The sequence below is a fragment of the Haliaeetus leucocephalus genome, unplaced genomic scaffold (assembly GCF_000737465.1).
Source record: "Haliaeetus leucocephalus isolate CR32 unplaced genomic scaffold, Haliaeetus_leucocephalus-4.0 Scaffold495, whole genome shotgun sequence".
Classification (NCBI taxonomy): domain Eukaryota; kingdom Metazoa; phylum Chordata; class Aves; order Accipitriformes; family Accipitridae; genus Haliaeetus; species Haliaeetus leucocephalus.
The window spans coordinates 2341097-2361988 of NW_010972931.1; the positions used below are offsets into that span (position 1 = coordinate 2341097).

Sequence of the window (20892 nt, forward strand, 5' to 3'; positions counted from 1 at the left end):
CCCCAAAAATACCCCCCCCCCCCCCCGGATGTTTCTTAGTATTTAGAAATTTGTTCAAAACTGTTTGCATGCTGTAAAGTGATATTACTAGAATAATAGAAAAGTGTTCTTTTAATCACTGAGATTTACTTCATAAATGCCTGCCTCAGTCATTTCCTGGCAAATAAAACTAAGATGCCAAAGATTTATCTCTTATTAATTGTTATTAACTTGTGATATTGCTTTGTGTATGGTGTTCCACTTTGGATATGACATCATGGTTGGTGTTGTAAAAACATAGTTAGAGACCAACTACATAAGGAGGGTAAGAAGAAAAGAAGGTACCATAGATGTAACTGCAGATTGTAAATGTCGTCTTAGTTTACCCATATAATAAAATGTATTTCCTGTGTGATTTTTTTATTTTAGCATTTGCTATGGAGTAGATTAAATATAGTTGTTAAGCTGGGTTCAGAGATAGGTAGGAAAACTTAAGTTAAAAGGAATAACAGAATAGGAAATACAAAACAGCAGGAAGGAAGAGAGGTGAGTAGAATGATAAATTGGAATGTGGAAGATCAACAAATATGGTCACAAAAGGAGGAGGGGAAGTCTTGGATAGGCTGGGAGCAGAGCATAGAAAAATATTTGTTAATAAATAAGATGCTAGCACACAGACTTCCAAAAGAATGATTCACAGCCTGAAGACATGAGTGGTATCTTGAGATACTCAATGCTGAAAATACATTGTGAGTTTTTGTAACTCACACCATCCCATATTGCTCTGCTTACCTTTCTCTGTGCCAAATTAGCAGTCTTGGGGAGTCTGGTGTCCCTGTGGTATGACCTTTTTCTGAGCCAAAGAGATAGGTAGGTGAAGGGTTTGGTTGCAGCCTCATGCTTTCTATCTAGCCTTTTTCGTGTCTAGAGACAGGGGAAAGTTGTCTCAATTTTTTTTGTTTAATCTAGCAGCTTTCATTGGAAATACAGACACATCTGTTCAGCATGCAGAAACTTAGATTGACACTAGGCTTTCTGGGAGATGCCAGATACAACACGCGAGTATTGTAAAATTTAACTGTAAGAAGAAAGTAGATAAATGGCATAATTTGAAGTTCCTGAACCAGATTCCTTTCCAGTTTTAACTGCACTGATTTTTCTTAGGGCACACAAAATGTTGTAGTGATGGCATGACCCTATAAAATTATATTACATATCAAAGTAAAAGGTCAAAATGCCGAAGGTTTTCTGCACTTAGTCTCGTGTTCTGTACGCTTGGTCACACATTGAGTAATTTTAAAATAATGAAACAGTTACTTAGAATAATGAATCTTTCAGCCAGTCTTTTGTTCATTTTTTAAATGATTTTCCATTCTCAGTTGATCAGATTATCTCAGCCTAGCTTCCTACAGATTTCTGTCTTGTGGCTGGCCATGGTCTCCATTCAGAGTTTTTCCCACAGCAGCACGTTTGTGCAATCACTTGCCCACATGGATCCCCGTCATCTAATACTGGGCGAGCTTATATAGAATAATGTAGATGGGAAGTGACCCTGGAGGTGATCCAGTTCAACTCCCTGCTTTGTGCAGGGCTAATTAAAGTCAAGTTGCTCAAGGCTTTGTCTAGCCTTTTTCAGGTTTTGCGTATCCCTGACGATGGAGATTCCTGGGCAACCTGTTTCAATGTTTTTCTGCCTTTGCAGTGAAAAAATTTCTCCTAATACCTAAGCACAATTTTTCTTGTTGCTGAAGAGAGGTCTATTCCATTTCTTCATCTTTGTAGTTGTTCTCCAAATCTTTGTGGGCAGTTACTAGGTTGTTCCTTAACCTCCCCTTCACCAGATTAATTAAGTCCATTAACCTCTTTTCACAGGAGAGCTACAGACTGCTAACCACCTTGGTTGCCTGCCAATCCTTTCCAATTTTTTTTCACGTCCTTCCTGAACTGAGGGGCCCAAAACTGGGCACAGTGTTCCAGGTTCAAGCTCACCATAGCCAAGTAGATGGGATTAATAACCTTTCTTCAGTGGCCACGTTCTCCCAATACAGCTCAGTTTGCCATTTCCCTGATGTATAGAGAGAGCGCAGTATAGGCTGATATTCAATCTGGAGTCCACTGCAACTTCCTTTCCAGCAGGGGCATTGCTCAGCCAGTCAGTTCCAATACATGGCATTACTCCTCCATAGGTGGAAAACTTTGCACTTTTCCTTATTTAATTTCATGAGATATCTGTTAGCCCACTTCTCAAATCAGCGGAGGTCCCTCTGGATTGAAACTCTGCCATTCATTATGTCAGCTGTTCTCTATTTTTGTATCACCTGGCAATTTGCTCGTGATGCTCTCTGTCACCATCCAGGCTACTGACAGAGATACTCAACAGTATCAGCCCCAGTATCAGTCCCTAGTGTGGTTCGCTGGTTACCAGCAGCCAACCAAATATCAAGGACGTTGATCAACAAACTGCTGAGTCCAGTGGTTCAGACAGTTTTCAACTCAAGTAGTAGTCTGTTTACCCTGCCCCTGCTTCCTTACCTTCCAAATGAGAATGCTGTCTGAGACAAGTGTCAAATGCCTTGCTAAATTCAAAATAGATTGCATCCATGGCTCTCCCTCCTTACCCCATTGCTCCCACACTGTTGGCTGCTCCTTTTGTTCCTGAGCTTTGCTGGTAAATGCAAGGAGCAGGTTTTGCTCGTGAAGACTAATGTCCAGGGTATGAATACTTAAGCATTTTCTTTAACACCTTCCACTAGTTTGTCTTACCACTCCGTCAGTGGACTTGTATTCTTGTTTCAAAGGGAAAATATCTGTCAATATCCTTTTTGTCACCCTCAACACCTCTCACTAATCTTAGTTTGAGCCGGGCTTCATTTGTGGTTTTGTTCTTCTGTACCCAAGTAATGCTTTTATGCTACCTGTTTGCTGCCTGCCCATATTGTCATCTCTTGTAAGCTCCCATTTTGCCTTTTTGTTCGTTCAGAAACGTCCTGCTTGGCCAACTGGGTCTTCTGCTGAAATTCCATGTCCTCCTGCAGGAGAGTTCGTGAGATCTCAGCAGTTGTCTCTTTCAAAATCATTCAGCTCTCTTGGGCACCCTTCTTTTTCATGGGTGCAATACCCTGAGTCAACCAAAGTCTCTTCTCTTAAAATACAGTGTCCTAACTCTGTTGCTTACTCTGCCAACATTTCTTTGGATCCTGAACTTGGTCATCTCATAGCTGCTGCAGTCCAGGCAATCCTCCGTGACCGTATTCACCACCAGTTCTTCCCTCCATCAGCATTAATGATTGTTTCTGCCCACTTGAAAAGCTGAAGTGTTTTTGTTTCATTACGCAGGTGGGGGGAAAAAATCAACAATTCAAAAGTGTTTTATCTTAAAATGTGTGTTGAACATTTACGTATTTAATGGCTTTTATGGTTATCACATACTTTCTTACACTGTTACTCATCTGTATAACATGCTGTTGAATCTCCAAGAGATTGTGGGATGCCAAGGACAGCAGAGAAGGGAGATCAGAGAAAAGACGGTGTCCAAGAAGATTGATGAAATTACTGCAGTTCATTTGTAAATCTCAGTGATTTGTTAACTGTGCTACACTTGATTTTTATTAAGAAACATACCTGTGAACTAACTTCAGGTTGAGTGCATCGATTGTGTTTTTTTCCTGTCTGTATGAAGTCTGAGGTGTGTACACATGAGGGCAAGAGACCAAAACAGTTTGCACTGGGTAGATCATGTAAGAATTCAGTGTTTTTGCTTTAAGTGTCTGTTCCTGATACAAAGCAGTACATAGCTTTAAGAGGTTTATTCTGGACAATTCACAAAGTTGTGGACAATATTACCTATAAGTGCTTTGGACCATTTTTTATAGATGTTTGGAAACTGGACCTTTGGAACACTGGTGTTCACTGTGCTTGTATTCACAGTTACATTGAAGGTAAGGTATGCTGTATTTTATCCATTGAAACTTCCTTAGAGCCTGTTTTCAAATTGCTGGTTACTTACATTCATTTCTCTCTATGACCATATGTCATTGTATTAGTTTAAATTAAATACAGATTTTGCTATCTCTGCCTTCTTAACTGTGCTCAAAATTGAAAAAGGTTTTTTAGCTAGTTCTGGGTAGAATCGTTCCCTTTTTTCAAACAGTGTCATTTTATTTCATCTCCTGCTGAGTATTGTGTTGCCTCTACATATTAATAAGACTATATAATGTTGTTTGTTTTTTTTCAGCTTGCACTAGATACACACTATTGGACGTGGATAAATCACTTCATGATCTGGGGGTCACTGGTATTCTACATTATCTTTTCTCTGCTCTGGGGAGGAATTATTTGGTATGAACCCTAATATAAATTGCATTGCAAATGTTGTTTCAGGAACATAAAGTTGTTACATATTTCACCTTTTTGTCCCAAACAGAATGAAATTTAGCTTTTATATATTGCAGAACTCCCAATAGCAATCACATTTTAAAGGCATCAGTAATGCTAATTAGAGGATGCTCAGCTTTTCTTTCACTGAATGTCTGCTAAAATATTCTTAGAGAAGAATATCAGATCTCAGACTGCCACTGGGGCTATCTCAGCTGTGTCAGTCAGAAGCAGTCCAAGGGTTGGTTCAAGGAGCTGGGGCTGCTGATCTGAGGCAAAACATCCCAGAGTAGGTCACGACTCCGCAGCTCAGGGCTAGCCCCTGCCTGCTGGGCTGGTCTTGGAGGGAACTGGCTGTAGTGGTCTGAACTAGAGCCAGGGAGTAGAACTCACGTGGAAGTTGTGTGGATGGCCAGGAGTCCTCTGTTTGAGCTCAATATTTGCCCGCTTCTTTAGCAAAGTAGATGTACTGTAGATGCCTGAGCACCTACTTGTTCTACTGTTGGTAAGAAGCTTTTTAAGAATTAGTATAACTCTTAGTACATAGCTGATTGACAGTGGTTTGTTTTGGTGGCTTTTTTTCTATTAAAAAATTCTGTGTACTTGAAACTGAAATTTTGGGGTCAGAGATCAAGTTGAAAGAACTTCCAAGTTCTTACTATGCGTGATTGCCATCAGGAGCTTGAGTTTGTGTTTCTCACCTGTAGAGCACCCAGTTACAAGGTTGTCTTTTCTAACCTCTTCTGCGGGAGCTGTTCTACTTTGTATGCATAAGTAAACGTTTTGAGGCACCAGAAAGAAAGCAGAGACCAATTGTTGCATCATGATTAAGGTGCTATTTAATTTGGAGTAAGGATTTGTATTTCAGTGTGCCCTTTGCAAATGAGTAACTGCCTGTCAACTCCTTGGATATGCAGTAGCCTCCTGGGTTTTTTTTTTTCCCCCAGTAAGATCAGATCTCGGTTTCTTCAGCATCAGAATGAAAACAGTTTGCAGAAGTGACACTTTCCCTGATGTTTTCTAGTCAGCCTTGCTGTGTATTAGAGATGTGACTATTTACATGCAGCCATGTATTTTAATTTGATTACCTTTATAGAATGTAAGACTTCTGTCAAATTTTGGAAACTAGCAGGAGACTGCCCTACTGGTAGGAGGGCTTTACGCTGCAGTGTTGCTACAAACTGTCCATTGATCTTTGCTCTCAGTAAACATGGACTCTGGTGCCCGTAACTGTACAGTGACAGCATTTTAATGACCACACAACTGCCATGGAGATACAGGGAAACACAGAAGCGAAGGTGGTGAAAGTGGGGGCAGATAAAAATGTGGTGAGTAGGTTAGGGAGCACAGCATGAAACCATCAGAGATGCTTAGGGGAGCTTGAGACATACAGAAAAAAGCTGTGGTCAGCGAGCCTTGCTCTGAGGATACATTACAAACGAGTGTGTATTGGGGAAGAGGAGGGAGGTGATGGGTGGGTTGCTGAGAAGAAAGGTGGGAAGTATCTGGGGCAGGATAAGGAGTAGATGAAAAAGCGTTAACAGGATAAGAATGTAACTTAGTTATCTTTGCAAGGGAGAGGCAGTGTGAGAGGGAGGACAGCATGATATTTCCTGCAGCCTGGAAGGCACGAGGAAGGCAGTTATCTCTAGTCAGCGCACGTTTAGATCTCTTCTTGAGAAAACTGGGGTGGATGAACTCCCACAAACTGGGAAGTTGAACCTGAAGTATTTCATCACTGTCATAATTTTTATATTTAACATTGCCACTCTTTCTCTTGTGTATTGAAGTGTAATAATCTCTTTAATCTTTTTCCTACTAGGCCTTTTCTCAATTATCAGAGGATGTATTATGTGTTCATGCAAATGCTGTCTAGTGGTCCTGCATGGCTGGGTATAATTCTGCTCATAACTGTCAGCCTTCTTCCAGATGTTCTCAAGAAGGTCTTATGCAGACAGTTGTGGCCTACAGCAACAGAAAGAATCCAGGTAAAAATATTTTTCATTGTGAAGTTAGTTTTTTGTATCACAAGTCTCTAATAATGAGACCTCTTTCAAGGTTAGAGACCAGATTAGAATAGAGGTTCCCCATCTGTGGTGTGTGTCACCGGTTGTATACCAGCCACTTCTGAGTGGGGTATGGTGAGAGACGCTGCCAGCTGTTTACGTGGTGGTATTTACCTGAATCCTGGGGCAACCCCTGTGCCTCTACCAGCAACCACAGGGAAATCGGCTGATGAGGACGGTGGGAGACAGGTACATGGCTCAACAGGATTCCCGATTTGAGGAGATAAGAAGGGCAAGGGGATCGGGATCTCCATGAGGCCAGATAGGAGGCACTTACATCAGCCTGGACAGCAGTTGTTCCTGCTGTTGTAGAGTATTCAGAGGCGCTGCCCGCACCCCTGAATTGAAGTCATTGTCTTTCATACCGAGTCGTTTTACTGCATAAATGAAACTCTCATGTGGTCGTTTTAGCATTTACCATGCAAGCTGAGCGTAGTTCTCTAAAATGGAAAACCAGCTAAAATAACCTAAGCTCAAAATAAAACTGGTAGGAAGGGAGCATGTGGTTTTACTGAAATCCCCCTTAAAGTAGGGATTTGCACAAGCATTTGCAATCCTATACCGAGGGACTCGACAACTGCATGTGTGTTTATTATTGAACAAATCTAGAATTTATACACTTAAAATAAATGCAATTAATATATAGGATGTTGGTGAGGAATACGTAGTAAACTCATGCCAACATTCATATTGCATGATCTGTGCAGTATAATACTTTCTTAGGAAACTATTTTATACTGATGCTGTGCCCGTTACAAAAACATATGTATTAAAACTTACTCATATTCTATTCATCATTTTTTCCTCTTTTATATTTCAACTTACATTTTGCCTGTTCTGACACGTTATTTCTACGTAAATGTGTCGTGCTGTGCCAATGGGAAGAGTATTTTAAGATCTGTTGTTTCCTTTCTTCTAATAAGCCCCAAAGGAGAAACTACTGTGTAAATATAGGTCTGCTCTGCTGAGGCTGAAAGGGAAGCCAGGTTCTGCGGGAAGCGTGGTACTGTTCTGGGGCCATCAAAGCAACCTCAATAGAAAATGTTACCTGTATTTTTCACCCCAACAAACTTTCATATATTATATACATTAGAAAGTGAAGGACAGTAGAGGTGTTGAACGTAAAACTTAATGTTACTGCCCGTGTCCTTTTCAGCCCATCAACTGCCACTGGTAGGTTAAAATAATGAGTTACCAGCAACTGTGTGTGTAGGGATTAGTTAGCATTTTGATGTTTATTCGAGAAGATACTTTGCATTAAGAGGAAAGGAACGAAGGAACTTTGCTTCCAAGGAAAGTAAAATTTCCCCTTTGGCAAAGGTAAAAAATTCTTCTCTGATACCTGCAAAGTAACCCCCTTGCCATTGTTCTGTATTCCTTTAATGTACGGTTGTTAAGATGCCCCACCTCAGGAGGAGAGGAAAGAATAAAGATTAGTAGAAAAGCATTCCCAGGCAGTTCTGCATTTAGGTTTTTCTATTTCGATATCTTTAATAGATGCCTCTTTGCCATATATGCTACTTGTGGAAGAAGTTGATCTCAGTATAGGTTGTGCATGCTTAATTTAAAAGTCTAAAGAGAGAGAATGAGGAGGGGTTAATGCAAAGCAACAAGCTAGCAAACAAAAGCCCCGAACAAAGGTATTACAGCATTTCTTACAGACATTGTATATTAGTGCTGGAAAATGAATCAGTTGTAAAGCAGACTTTGGGCTTAGCACTGGCAATATTCATTTTTTAATATTTAGTAGAAAATCTTTGACTTTTAACCAGATATATGCCTTGTGTTTCTTCTTCCCTCTCTTTGTTTCTTCCTGTCTTCCAATCCGCTTTGTCTAAATAACTGCTACCTTGCTTTAAACATAAATGATGTGCACGGTTGCTTCCTACAATCTTCTGGGGAAATCAGACTAAACATCAGTGCCTTTCTGTTGAGCAGTCCACCATCTTTATGCTTTCTCAGACTTCAAGCAGTCTAAGTTTCTAATGGAACAAAAGGTGACTTTTTTCTGCCTTTCTGCATGCTTGGCCATTTCATTCAAAGGACAGTAAAAAGTTTATCATCAGAAGTTATTTACCGTACTCATTATCTCCATTTCTGATTCACATCAACTATATTTTGAAGAAGAATACTTTTTAGTATAGTTTTTTCCTTCTTCTGTTTGCTTATCTCAAAGATTCTATGAATCGTTGTCACAGTCTGTCACTACCATTTTTGTCACTGTTGTTGCTGAATTTTACATAATGTTTCTGCCTCAAGAATCTAGGATTCTTAGGTCCCCGTTTTAATCATTGGCCTATCTGTAGGTGAATGCATGTCATGTTTGCATTGTACCCGAGTAAATGGGAATAGTTGCCACACAAAGAAGTGATAATTCTGATTATGCTGATGTTACTAGCATCATATAGGAAATGTGGTACTGGAAGCCATTTAAGTGATCTTTGGAATATATTAATATATCTGCTCTGTTGTGATAGAAGAAAATACAACTTTTTTATTAATAAGTTATTTCCAGCATGCATTTTGAAGCTGAGCTTTCTTTATATTCCATTTCATGAAATTCTGTGCTCTTCCTAGAAAGAAAACAGCTCAAGATCCAGAAGTTTATGACATTTAATATAATACAAAAGTAGAAAAAATGCTAGTAAATCTTGGCTTCCCTAGAGTCTGCAAGAAAACTATTTTTGACTTAATACTAGGAGACTGTTGTTTCCATTGCAGATTTTAGATCTTGATTTCTTAACCGGTGAAGATAAAAAATATATTTCCTCATTCTTTCCCCCTTCAAAAATGTATAGTCAATAAAAATGACTGTAATTATGTAAGTCACAGGGAAACTACACAAAGTTTTTTTTCACTATTGAAAATTCTGGCTAAAATTGGCTTTTAAGTGCTTTAGGGATTGGCTTGAACTGAGCTTGTAACCAATTATTTTTAAACTTACTGCATTCCTATAAGCTATATTGCTTCTTTGTAAGGAAGGGCTTCTGGGACAGTTGACAAGATTAACCTAGGACCAGCAGCCACCTCCCAGGTTACTAAATTAGTTCTCCTCAGGCAATTAAGATCATATAAAGCCTTTGAAGCAATTCTTACGCTTCTGAGTTTTTCAATTATTTGAAAGTCACTCCAGTGTGTGGTGGATGATTGCTTACCATCATTATCATTCAGAGGTTTGTAAACATTCAAGATCTAGTTCTGTTTTGGGAGAGCTTTTCTGTGAGAGAGAAAAATCTGTACACACACATATGTATATATGTGTATATACAAATACATATATGTACATACAAGTGTATGTATATGTGCATGTATATTTATATATACACACACATATGAACTGTTGTCTTTCTTGGGCTAAACCACTTAATTCTGCAAAAGCTTTGGAGGAATCTGTTGTCTTTTGGTAATTTTGGTCAAAATCTGCTCATGTCTGTCATACATGCAGTCCCAGTGACTCTTTGGCTCAATGAAAGAAGCTGAATTTTGTGATTTAACTTGAAATTGTGCAGCTGTGAGGTTTCTTTCAAGAGCCTTTACTTTTAAAAAGCAAGAGGGTATGTATTTATTTTTTTTTTAATATATCCAATCTACATTAATTATGTTTCCTTTTCCTTTATTCTTTCATTAATAGCAGAAGCTCAGCAGCTCTGTTAGGGAAAATACAAATTTACTTTAAATTGTCCTCTTTTCATTTTTATAATTGTCACCGTGATTGACAGTGTTTCAGCAATCCCAAATATTTTGTAGCTGAAATACCAGGTGTTTAGATTCTGAGCTGTAAATAACTTCTGTGCTTTCATCCCTTTTTAAGAAATATTTTTCATTTTTTCTTCGCTTCTGCCTTGATGATTTTGTACTTCGCTTTCACTTCAGTCACAAGATCAGCCCATCAGCTTTGTTACGAGATCTCTACCCTTTGCTGCGCTTGGGGGAACCCGAAGTGGTACTTTTGCCTGGGGAAGCCTCTCTGGGGATTCATCATTCTTCCCTTCCTCAATGGGCTTAGCTGCTCTGCAACAACCGCGCGGGGCTCTTAGAAAGCTGGTCACCAGCAAGCTGTTGCATTTTTCGTGTGTTGAGCTCCCCTTCTTGGAAAACAAAGAAATGGATCTTGCTGTCGCACTATTTGAATCCCGTGGAAGAAGTTACCTCGGTGACTCCCCTGCCCTCTCTCCCTGCGGTGTAATGACTAAGCTGTAAGTCAGCCTTCGTTAGCACTGGCCCCGTCACCTCCGTGTGTAGCACTCCCTTCAGCGTACCAGCTCTTCTGGGGAGTAGCGAAGCGGGGCGTCCGCTCCTTAATCTGGAGTCGATTTGGCCTCTTATCACGGGGACCTCTTCCATTCGGTCCAGGTTATTGTCAGAGGGGCAGGATGCAGAGCCCATGGTACTTGGTCATGTACAGTTAAGTGCTTTTGAGAGTCATCAGGTATTTTTAACAGAGTTTGAAATGGAATTTAAAACATCCTCAGAGTGGCTCAAAGGATTAACCTCAGGATCAAGAAATAGAAACCTTGTTTTACACTGGATAACTTTTCCTTTTTAAATCTATCAGAAATCCCTCACTTTTACAGGACTTTGCTACAATAGTTACATTTGTACCAAATGGTACAATTCATTCACGTTTCCCTCTTGTATTCAGCAAGAGTCTCACTGTTTTTCCTCATCCTTGCAGAAGAGTATGAGACATAAAACAGCCCTAAATGCACTGGCGAACAGCGATGGGCCACTTCTTGAAGGAAACCTTTCAGCTTCCGAGCCATAATTAGATCAAAGCTAGGTAACAGTACTGTACGTGTCACCAGTTTGGATTAATTTCTATTGGTGAACTGTGCTATTCACAAATCAACTGTTTCCTCCAGAGTTTTTGATGTACTTTATCAATATTGATACAAAATCATTATGTTTTACTTGGAAAGCCTAGTTTTTGCAAGAGATGTTCCATGCCACAGGTAAGAACTTTTTGTCTCAGACACTTACTCATGTAAAGCAAAACACTGAATCAATATACCCATATTAAAGTCCTGTAAACACATTGTGTTATGTGTAGTGTTGTGTGACGTTGCTCCTGTTAAGAACGGCAGTTGTTATTGCAGAGTGTACTTCCACTACACCACAGTGTAAAATACAAGGAGTCAGAAGTAATTCTCACAAGCAGTTTATCCATCACCTCTCGTGCTCTTGAATACATATATAGACCAAATGCAGACAGTACAACAGGCAGATAACCGCGGAAAAGCAAGCGAGTTACTTGTGAATAGGACCTCGGGTCAGGAGACTGGGGCTGTACGTCCGACACCATCTGCCCTAGTAAGACGTTCTGTATGCGGCATCGCTGCCCCGGATCAGGAGAGGAGCGCGGTAGCCTTGCCAAGTACCTGAGCCAGCAGCAGGAGGGGCGAGCTCCCAAATCCTCCAAATGTTAGGGCAGCAGAATGACGTTCTCTGCTGTACGTCATCTCCTTGCCACACCACTGATTACACGAACAAGTGTAGGTACGAAGGTACGCTTTTTACTCGGTCACGTTCCCACCTGGATGCTGTATCTGCTCCAGTCCCTTTGTGCTCTCCTGACCCCAAAAGCAGCACATGAAGAATTAAGGTGCAAAGTACCGATGTGTGAAGAGGACAAATGCGATGTAATGTGCTGGTGTGGGCTGTAGGGCTTCAAGGCAGTTGGGGGGTGCCTTGATTTGCTTTTAATGACTGCTAGACAAGTAGTAGTAGAAAACCCCAGCTTTATTGAGTAGCCTCAGGCATGGCAGATTGAAAGCGCTTTCCTTGGAGCGATGTGTGGAAAACACATGATTTTATTTTTAGAAATACATATGGTAACTAAAATACTTCACTTTCTAGCTGGAATAATAGGAAAAATAGCTACCATACAGTGCATGACTACTCCCTCCAACATTTCCAAAACAAAGTCTGCTAATCTGTTACCTGATTATCTACATTTTTCTGCATTAATGTAGGTATTTGGTCTATATGTGTGTTTAAAAGAACCCAGACCTCACTGTTAGTGAGCAGTTTGGTATAGGTTGCTGACTTTTCCAAGAGTAACTGTTGTAAGAGAGCTTTCTGATTGCTCTCGGTTATGCAAAAGTAGTGTTTCAAGCTTGTGATTGGCATTAAAAGTGTATTATTAAATCTCAACCAAACTTCTGTACGCTACCTCATTAATATTTATTTTGTGCTTTTGTCCCCTTTACTACTGGGTTGCTGTTAACAGGGAAGGAGGAAGGGGATGATTAAGAACAGAGAATTACCTGGCTTATATACCGTTCTTGGAGAGAGTGTTTGATAACGTTGATTTGAATCATGCTTATAATGCATTTATATCTTGAATACCGTCACATAACCTCTAAACCTGGAAATTATATGTGCATTTAGTGAGAAGAACTAGATAAACTCATTGGGGAAACTGCTGTGCTAATTTTCTTGTAGTTTGTGCACGTGTTCCAGGGTCTTGTCAGGCAGCCGTGGTGTTACTGTAGGCCTGAGTATTTCCCGAGTGGAAGTGTCGATTCTGCCAGAGTGTGGAGCAATTAAGTGGTACAGATAAATTTTAATGGACAATTAGAGCAAGGTAGTATTGTGATGTGTAGTATAAATTGCCTGTATAGATGCAACGTGTAACCTAAGCTTAAGTCCAAAATCAGATACGGCTTAGTACAAGTACAAAGCAAGTGCATTAAAGCTCTGGAACTTTCATCTATTAGCACAAACGACTGTAAAGAATTCCCTCTCTTTGGAAGTAGAGGGCAAAGACCTTGAATCTGTTCTGTCTTAAAATTCCCCATAAGAAGTCCTGACTAAAGAAGTTCAGAGATAAAAAGATGTACCAAGAGAGATTGCAAAATGAAATAAACTCAATTTAAAACAATTCAACTTGAAAGCAGACTCTCTGTCTTCATCTGTTCTCTGAAGAGCCCCATTATCAGGTTTAGAGATTATGTGTAAAATTACGCCTGGTTCTGTAGGTTTTAGTATAAAACTAATCATGTTGAAAGTGGTTGAGATTGCTCAACATGAGGGGTTATACCTTCACATGAAACAAATAGCCAGAGTGGTGATCTAGTGAAAGGCATTATTATGCCAATGGCCCTATGAAGGGACACAACTGTAGACTTTTAGCTCCAAAATCATCTATTTACTATGTATTTGGGTTTTTTCCTTTTTAACAGAATGCATCGAGGCACTGTCGGGAGCACATCTCGGAATTCACACCTCTTGCCTGTCTGAAAAGCCCAAGATACAGGAGCAGTGACTGCAGCAATTCCCCAGCAAGAAGGTCTAATTCTCATTCTAAAAAAATGATGTTTACGCACTGGAGAGGCGTTGATTATTCAGTACTTCCATCTGTCTTTGGCTATTCCAATAAGCATTGCCGTTCCAGTGCAGGCTACCGCTACAGTGGGTCAGGTTTGGAAACGTCTGTATGACAGAACACCAAGTCAAGCCTTTAAAAACTGTGGTTTTGTTTATTTCTTTTTTTCAGGAAACAAACATGTCACAGAAATATATTAAACTATATGTGGCTTTTGCTGTCTGAGGTAGTGTTCAGACAAACAGGATCAAGAGCTAGAAGTATGAACCCTTCCAGGCCAGTAGGCCTCTTTTTATGTTTTGAACTACTGGAGCAATGAACAATCTGCACAGTCTGGTACTGTGAGACTGGTAGCACTAAAAATTCTCTTCATCCTGTGTCAAGACTTTTGTGCATTTACTGCTTCTGTCATCTTTAGTCATTTTCTTTGTTACTTGAAGTGCATAGTTTCAGTCAGTGACCTACATTTTGAGGATCGACAGTTTTAATTTTCAGCCAGAAGCAATGACCTCAGTTCTCTCCAATGAAAGTCTCCTAAAGTGTATTTAACAAGTGCTGTTTCTGATTTTCCTCTGTCCTTTCTCTTTCTTTGCTCTTTCTGTAGAACAAACTGGTGTTTCCTCTGTGCAAATCTGCTTTCAAGAAACACTCTCTAATGTTCACTTCCTTGTAAGTGGCCAAATCAGGGCTATGTCTGGTTTTCAGTTAGTTTCCCCAGTAGAAAGATAGGCAAAGCAATCCTTGTGTGAAGTATGTGCACACTGTATGAAGTCAAGTTGGCTGTTAAACAGGTAAATGTCGTCAAGGTTGATATCTGCTCCAAAACTGAATGTAAGCTTTTTGCCTAAAAGGTTTCTGTGAATTTGTCAAAGATGCAGAGTACCTGGTCTTCCCACTTCCTATCCCTGTGATCGTAAAATAGGCATAGCAGAAAGTATTATATATTAAGGGTTTTTTTTGACACATTTTTTTCCTTAGAAGAAGAAAGGCTGTTTTTCCAAAGAAGCGTCTTTTACTATCTGGATTCATCCTCTTAATTTTGCTATTTTTTTGTGTGTATGGCTAAATACTGGCTCATCGGCTTGGTAGATGTATTACAAAGCACACAACCGTTAACTTTTGCAAGCAAACCACGAGGTGGCACACGGCTGCTCACCAACAGTTGAACCGTAGTCATGATAAACTAGTTTGACTGCGAGGATTCTGTCTGAGTGACTTGAAGAACGACAGCCAACTTGCACTTCTGTTTTCTCTGCTACGTTTATGGTACCTTGCACTAATTCAACTATTAGCTGTGTCCTTGTCTTGTTTCTTTAGTCCAGTGTTTTATTTTGGGGTGCAAAAATATCTGAAGGAGGAATCTGATTTCAGTCAGGTTCGGCCTGGTGGTTAGAACTGGTTAATAACCATAGTCATTAAATACCTCTGGGAGGACATTAGCTAAAAATTTACTTCAATGTTAAAACAAAATATTTGGAATCAGAGCTGCAGCCTTTATTGGAAGACCTGGCCAAGATATTGTTAATTGTCTTTCGAATGGAGTAGGGTGGCAGAGAAAAATTATTTCCCTTTTTGTGTTTAAAAAAAAACAACCAACAAAAAAACAGAGGCAAAATGGTTTACTTACTAATTTACTTCTTAAGAAAAGAAAAATCAACTTCCTAGGAAGTGTCCTCACAATATTCCGAGTGATTTTTGCATTAAACAAACAGTGAAATATTCTTAAAATGCCCTGGGATGAGCAGAGATTGTAAAGTGGGTTGTGAAATTTTCAGTATACCAAAGATAAGAGAATTTTAAGAAGTCTAACAGTGAGCACCACAGGTGAAGGTATTTTTACCATTTAACATGTAGCACTTTTAAGTTTCAAAGAATGTCCTCATAGCACTACCATTTTCAAATACATGCATACGTGTGTGGGTGTGTGTACATATACTTGCCATTGCAGACTTGAATGTTGGTCAGTTAGAACCGTCCCCTACATAAAACACTGGTGTATATATTTTTAAAAAGTTAATATGGGTATAAATTTTATACCAGTAGCAGTGACAAATTTCTTGTGTGTAGTTAACAAATTATTTGTAATGTATTTTTTAGAAATCTTAAAATTGCCTTTGCACTGAAATATTTTTCATACTGTAGCTATTTATAAATCTGTTTTACGCATACATTTGTTAACACACCATTTCTATTTTTTTTAAGTATATGTTTTGAAGGCTTTTTTTATACCTATGAGTTTTGGCCATTTAAATTTAGCTTAGAGTGGAGTTGTGGCTGAATGTTAAAATTCTAATGAATGTCAAATTAGAAATATAGGTCTCTTGCTCTGTCAGTCTCATCCAAACTATCGATGTTTTGTTGGTGTTTGTGATAGCAGCCATTAGAGCGCTGTACTTCCAGTGCTGTACTATTACTGCTAGCTTTTTTACTCTATAAAGCCTCCTGCTTTTTTACTTTTCTGAGTTCCATCTTTTAGCCTTAAATAAGGAGATTTTTGCTTAATGTTTTTGAAAATGCTGCATTCCTGTTCTGCCTACTAACAAAGCAGTTCATTGCAAACTTCATGTAGCCCCGCACTGAGAAATTACTGACAAAGTTATCCAGGCTGGAACACCTATATATGTGCTTGGGAAATTTTAGTTCAACATGCCATTTTTTGGAGGAGAAGGAATGCTTGAATTTAAGTGGAAGTTTCTGCTTTGATTTAGCAATACTTTTACATTTAAAAGTTTTTCTGCTTTGTTAAAATAGACCATTTAATGGAAAAAACTATAAGACATCAGCTTGGTTTCACTTGATGTGCTTTTGCTTCAGTCCCTGTCACTGTTGCCATGCAAACCTAGTCCACTGCAGCAGGTCTTAACTTGGAGTTTCGTTGTAAATGGATCAGACAATACAAAGATGAAAAAGTAGAAGTTAGAGCAAAATGCATTAGAATGTTTTATTATGGATGGGACACTGAAAGGAGACAGCTTTTTATGTATTAAAAAAAAAGAATTAAAGGGGAAAAGTATAAAAACCTATATAACTTCCTAACTTGCCTTGTTTAAATTGTTGCAGCTTTAACAGCATAGTGTCTCCATAACTGCTCCTATAAATGTCTTGAAACTGGTAAGCGCTAACCAAATGTATGTGAAGACTTAGAAAGTATTTCAAGCTTTTCAGCCACTAAAGTTCATATATTCCTGCAGTGGCTTTTGGCAAAAGATCCTTTTTGCTTTACCATGTACAATAAGTGTTTGTTCAGCCACTTAATGTAAAAGCTTACAGTTTACTTTCTTGCTTGCATTAGCCTGTTTGTCTTGACCCAACTGGCTTGCAAATATAAAAGGAAAAAATAGCTTAATTGAGCAACTGCACTACTTTTCTTTTGGAAGCCAGTGGGATCATTGTGCTCATGCTACTGTCTCTGTTACAAAAGCTTTAATGGAAATTTGTGAAAGTATTACGAAAGTGAAAAAGTCTGTGATTCTACTTTGCAGAACAATCTAAAAATCAGTTTATAGAGCTTTAATTTTTTACCTTATGAAAATTCACAGAATTTTAATCTGCGCTGTGTCTGACATAAATTCTGTGCTATGTACGCATTGCATTTTAAATGTCCTTTCATGATCTAATGTAAAGTAGAATCTGCGAAAGTTGCTGTATGGGGGGTGGGGGGGTAGTTATCTGTGCATTAAACATTAACGATGTCTGTAGTCATCAGCACCAAATACTGACACTTATTTTTAACTGTACAATTATAGGTGCATTTATTTAAAAATAAATCAGCCTTCAATTCTAATATTTAGATTATCCTATACCACTTCATTTCTTTGATTTGAAGAGTCAGTGTGTGAATACTTTACTGTAAAGTTTCTTTTCAGTGCTATTTTTAACTTTTATTTCTGTAGATAACCAAATATAACTTGTTTATATTCAGTCACATTTTGGATCCTTATGTAGAATATATAAGCAGGAGACATGAATCTGCTTGCAATAAATATAAACATTCAAGACTGGTTTAAGTTTGCTCACAAGTAATTAAAATAATTCTAGTATGAATATGAGATGGTTTCATATTAGTCTGTAATAAAATGTAAGTAGATAGAGAATGGAATGAGTGTTTGAATCTGTTACTGAATATGCTTGCAGTTACGTTTCTTTTCAGAAGAGAGTATAGGTAGCCAGCTAAAAAAGCCAGCTAACAAAAAGGGAAATTCAGACAAAGCTGGAACATGAGCGGTGTGGGGAGTTTGCTGCAAAGCTCACAGAAATTGGTACTGGTTCAGGAGAGCACTGTTCCTCCTGCACAGATTGGATAAGCGCTTAAGTTCTTTCCACACTAAACTCATAAGCTACACGAGAAGATCTGTATTTCCTTGCAGTTCTGCTGTGCAGGGTACCCAGAGCTGTTTCTCCTTTCTTTTGCAATGTTGGCAATTTAAAGAAGCTGAATTAAAGGTGAAAACCATGGGCTTTACCATCTGAGTTGGTAGCAGTGGTCACAGATTCTTACAAAGGAGGCTGAGTGCACAGAAACACCGTTTTCTTTCATTTGGTGTTCCAGTATTATGGGACTTTCTGTAGTTTCAAACCCATTCCAGGCTGCTCAGGACATCGCCGCAGTCGGAGCGCAGGTATCCTAGAGAGCCTCTGCAAAGCACTTCAGAGCGTTAGGTGAGCGTTAGCCTTCCTCTTCTGCTGCGAGGCTGCATAGAATGCTTAGGTGCTTTGTGCTGATTTCACACTTCCCATAATGAAGATTTCAGAGTAATGGGCTTGTACTTATATGAACTTTTAATCCAAACAATGCAAGTGTATTGTACCCATCTCCCTTTTGTGTGTCAAGAAATTTTGTGCTTCTACTCAAAAAGCTTCTGGAGAAGGTAGTTTGAGGGGAAAAAGTAAATATGGAAGATGTTTTCCCCTTAATTCATGCAATGAAGAAAAATGCATAAATTGCAATTAGATAGAAATATTAGATTGGAACTATTTTTGAAAAAAAATAATGTGATGATGCATCTGGATTTCAGGAGGAACACAGTAGCAAGAGGAACAAACTACCTCATAAGCAGACAACTTTTTATTTTGCATGTAAAAATGTGTTTACTTCTTTAAAGGAAAACAGGATAGAGAGTCAGTGGTTTCTGGACAGAATTCTAAATTGAATACCTTATGTTTCCCTTTAGCTCTTTCAGTAAGTTACATTGTAGAATTAATTGAAAACTGTTTCTTATATTCTGCAATGAGACTACATTTTTTTCTGCAATATATGCAATACTGCTGTATAAAATCTTTCCTGAAGGTTATTTTGATACAAAGTGAGGTAGGTTGGAGACAGACTGAAGTTTCTTGGTTTTGTTTTCTACATATTCCAGTTTCCTCCGGTGATACTCTACAGGAATTAAGAAATAGTATTTGACCATTCTAATAAAGCTTTGTTGTTGTGTGTTTTTTCCATTACACATACTTACAAGTCTTTTTCACTTTAATTTCATTCAAATGCTAAAGCAAAAATCAGCCCTTCAAAGGCTTCATTTACACTGTGAAGTGATAGGACAGGGTTAAAAACAAATAGAGCCATTAACTCATTTCATTATACAGAACAGTTTATCAGAAGTCTCATGTCCCCTGTCTAGGTTTAGATGTGTTTATCGGAAAATTACAGTGTGTAATCTGTTGTTTTTTAACTAGTGAGTCTGCAGTAAATTAATAGTGGTAACTCTTAATACCTTAAGTGTTTATTTTTCCATTTAAAGGAGACAAATAGGAGTAGTATTCAATTCTAAACCACTGAGAGGTTTGGTTTTGTTTACCATTATTCATTTCGGTTAAGAAATCTCATGGTGCATTAAGCTTTTAAAAATACACATGATGCGGTGTCCTGCTAGGTTCAGAGGCTCCCTGTTCAGATTGTATCAGGAAGAACTGCTACCATCCACTCTCCTTATTTAATGTGGGAAGAACAGATATGCTGCTTCTTCCTAACAAGGAAAGTAATGTTAACAGTTGTTCAAAAAGCACATCAACGCTTACCTTGAGATTTTAAACATCTTTTGTAAAGTTACTGCACACCGAAACGTTAACCAAATTTGAAAGCTAGATCTTGCAATCCAGTAAACACCGAGACTTAGAAACGAAGGAAGACAAATCCTGGTCCAAGGTTCAAGACCATGAAGTGGTATGCCAACTTTTATTTCAGAAAATACTTACAACCAACTACCTCACCTAAGAGTATTCTTCTAGGAAGTGCTGAGCAGCTTGCTTCTAAGATGATTATAAACTGCATAGCTAGAGAAAGTTGTCAATGTTAATTAGGTTGAAGTCTAATTGTTTATTCCCAGCTATGAAAAGGTACTGTGTTCCCTGTTATTCTGATAAAATTATAGCCCAGAAAGAAGGACCTCACCTCCTAAGGGATTTCAGGCACAAGACCACAAAGTGTAATGCTGATGTAGCGATACAACTCGGCAACAGTTGGGATTCACTTGTGACTCTTCTTAGTCCAAATTATGTACTGGTTCAGCCCAAAAGCAGTGTTTGTGCATCATTGTGCTGAAAGGAACTGGTCCAGATGGAAAAAAGCTGAAGATCCTTCCATTGTAGGTTGTACTGGAACACGAGTCAGGCTTCCCTCCGTCCTCTGGGATAAGGCCCACAGCCGATGATTTGGCATCTGTGTTCCTTGGAGGCCCTGGACTCCCACATGCTCATGAGAAATGTCCAGGTACCCGATACCCTCCAACCGCACTGGGTGTTTCTTAGAGCAGCTGCCCAGAACATGTACTTGCATCCACTGTAGTGCACATCCGGAACAACGTTTCTACTATTAACAGGTTTGAGCCCAAGATGATCTTACTCCTAGCTACTGCTGGTCTATGTATAATGTAGTAGGTGTTTCTGCAAACACTTCGCTGATGGAGATAATTTTGGGACTTCATTTAAAATCTTCTTTTTGGGAGGGGGTGTAAGTTTACATATTTGTTCCTAGCCTAGAAGTAAGACATTTTATTTTTCTAAAAGTATTCTATTCAGTTACTTCTGTTTTCCATTCTGAAAACAGCAAAACAAGGAAACAAAAATCCACAGCATTACCGCTTTACACTAAAATGGGAGTAAAGCTGATCAACTTCACCCCCTGCCCTGCCACATTGCTCACCATCT

At 38.9% G+C, this 20892-nt stretch overlaps 1 protein-coding gene across 1 annotated transcript in view; it reads left to right on the forward strand.

Annotated features, from left to right (window-relative positions):
- ATP11A (ATPase, class VI, type 11A) overlaps positions 1-15179 on the forward strand; it is a 128006-nt gene extending 112827 nt beyond the window's left edge. The window contains exons 26-29 of the mRNA XM_010575632.1: positions 3852-3917; positions 4214-4317; positions 6176-6341; positions 13604-15179. Of these exons, the coding sequence (XP_010573934.1) occupies positions 3852-3917; positions 4214-4317; positions 6176-6341; positions 13604-13861 (594 nt within the window). The 3' untranslated portion in view covers positions 13862-15179. The remainder of the gene's footprint in view (positions 1-3851; positions 3918-4213; positions 4318-6175; positions 6342-13603) is intronic.
- Positions 15180-20892: the final 5713 nt, after the last annotated feature.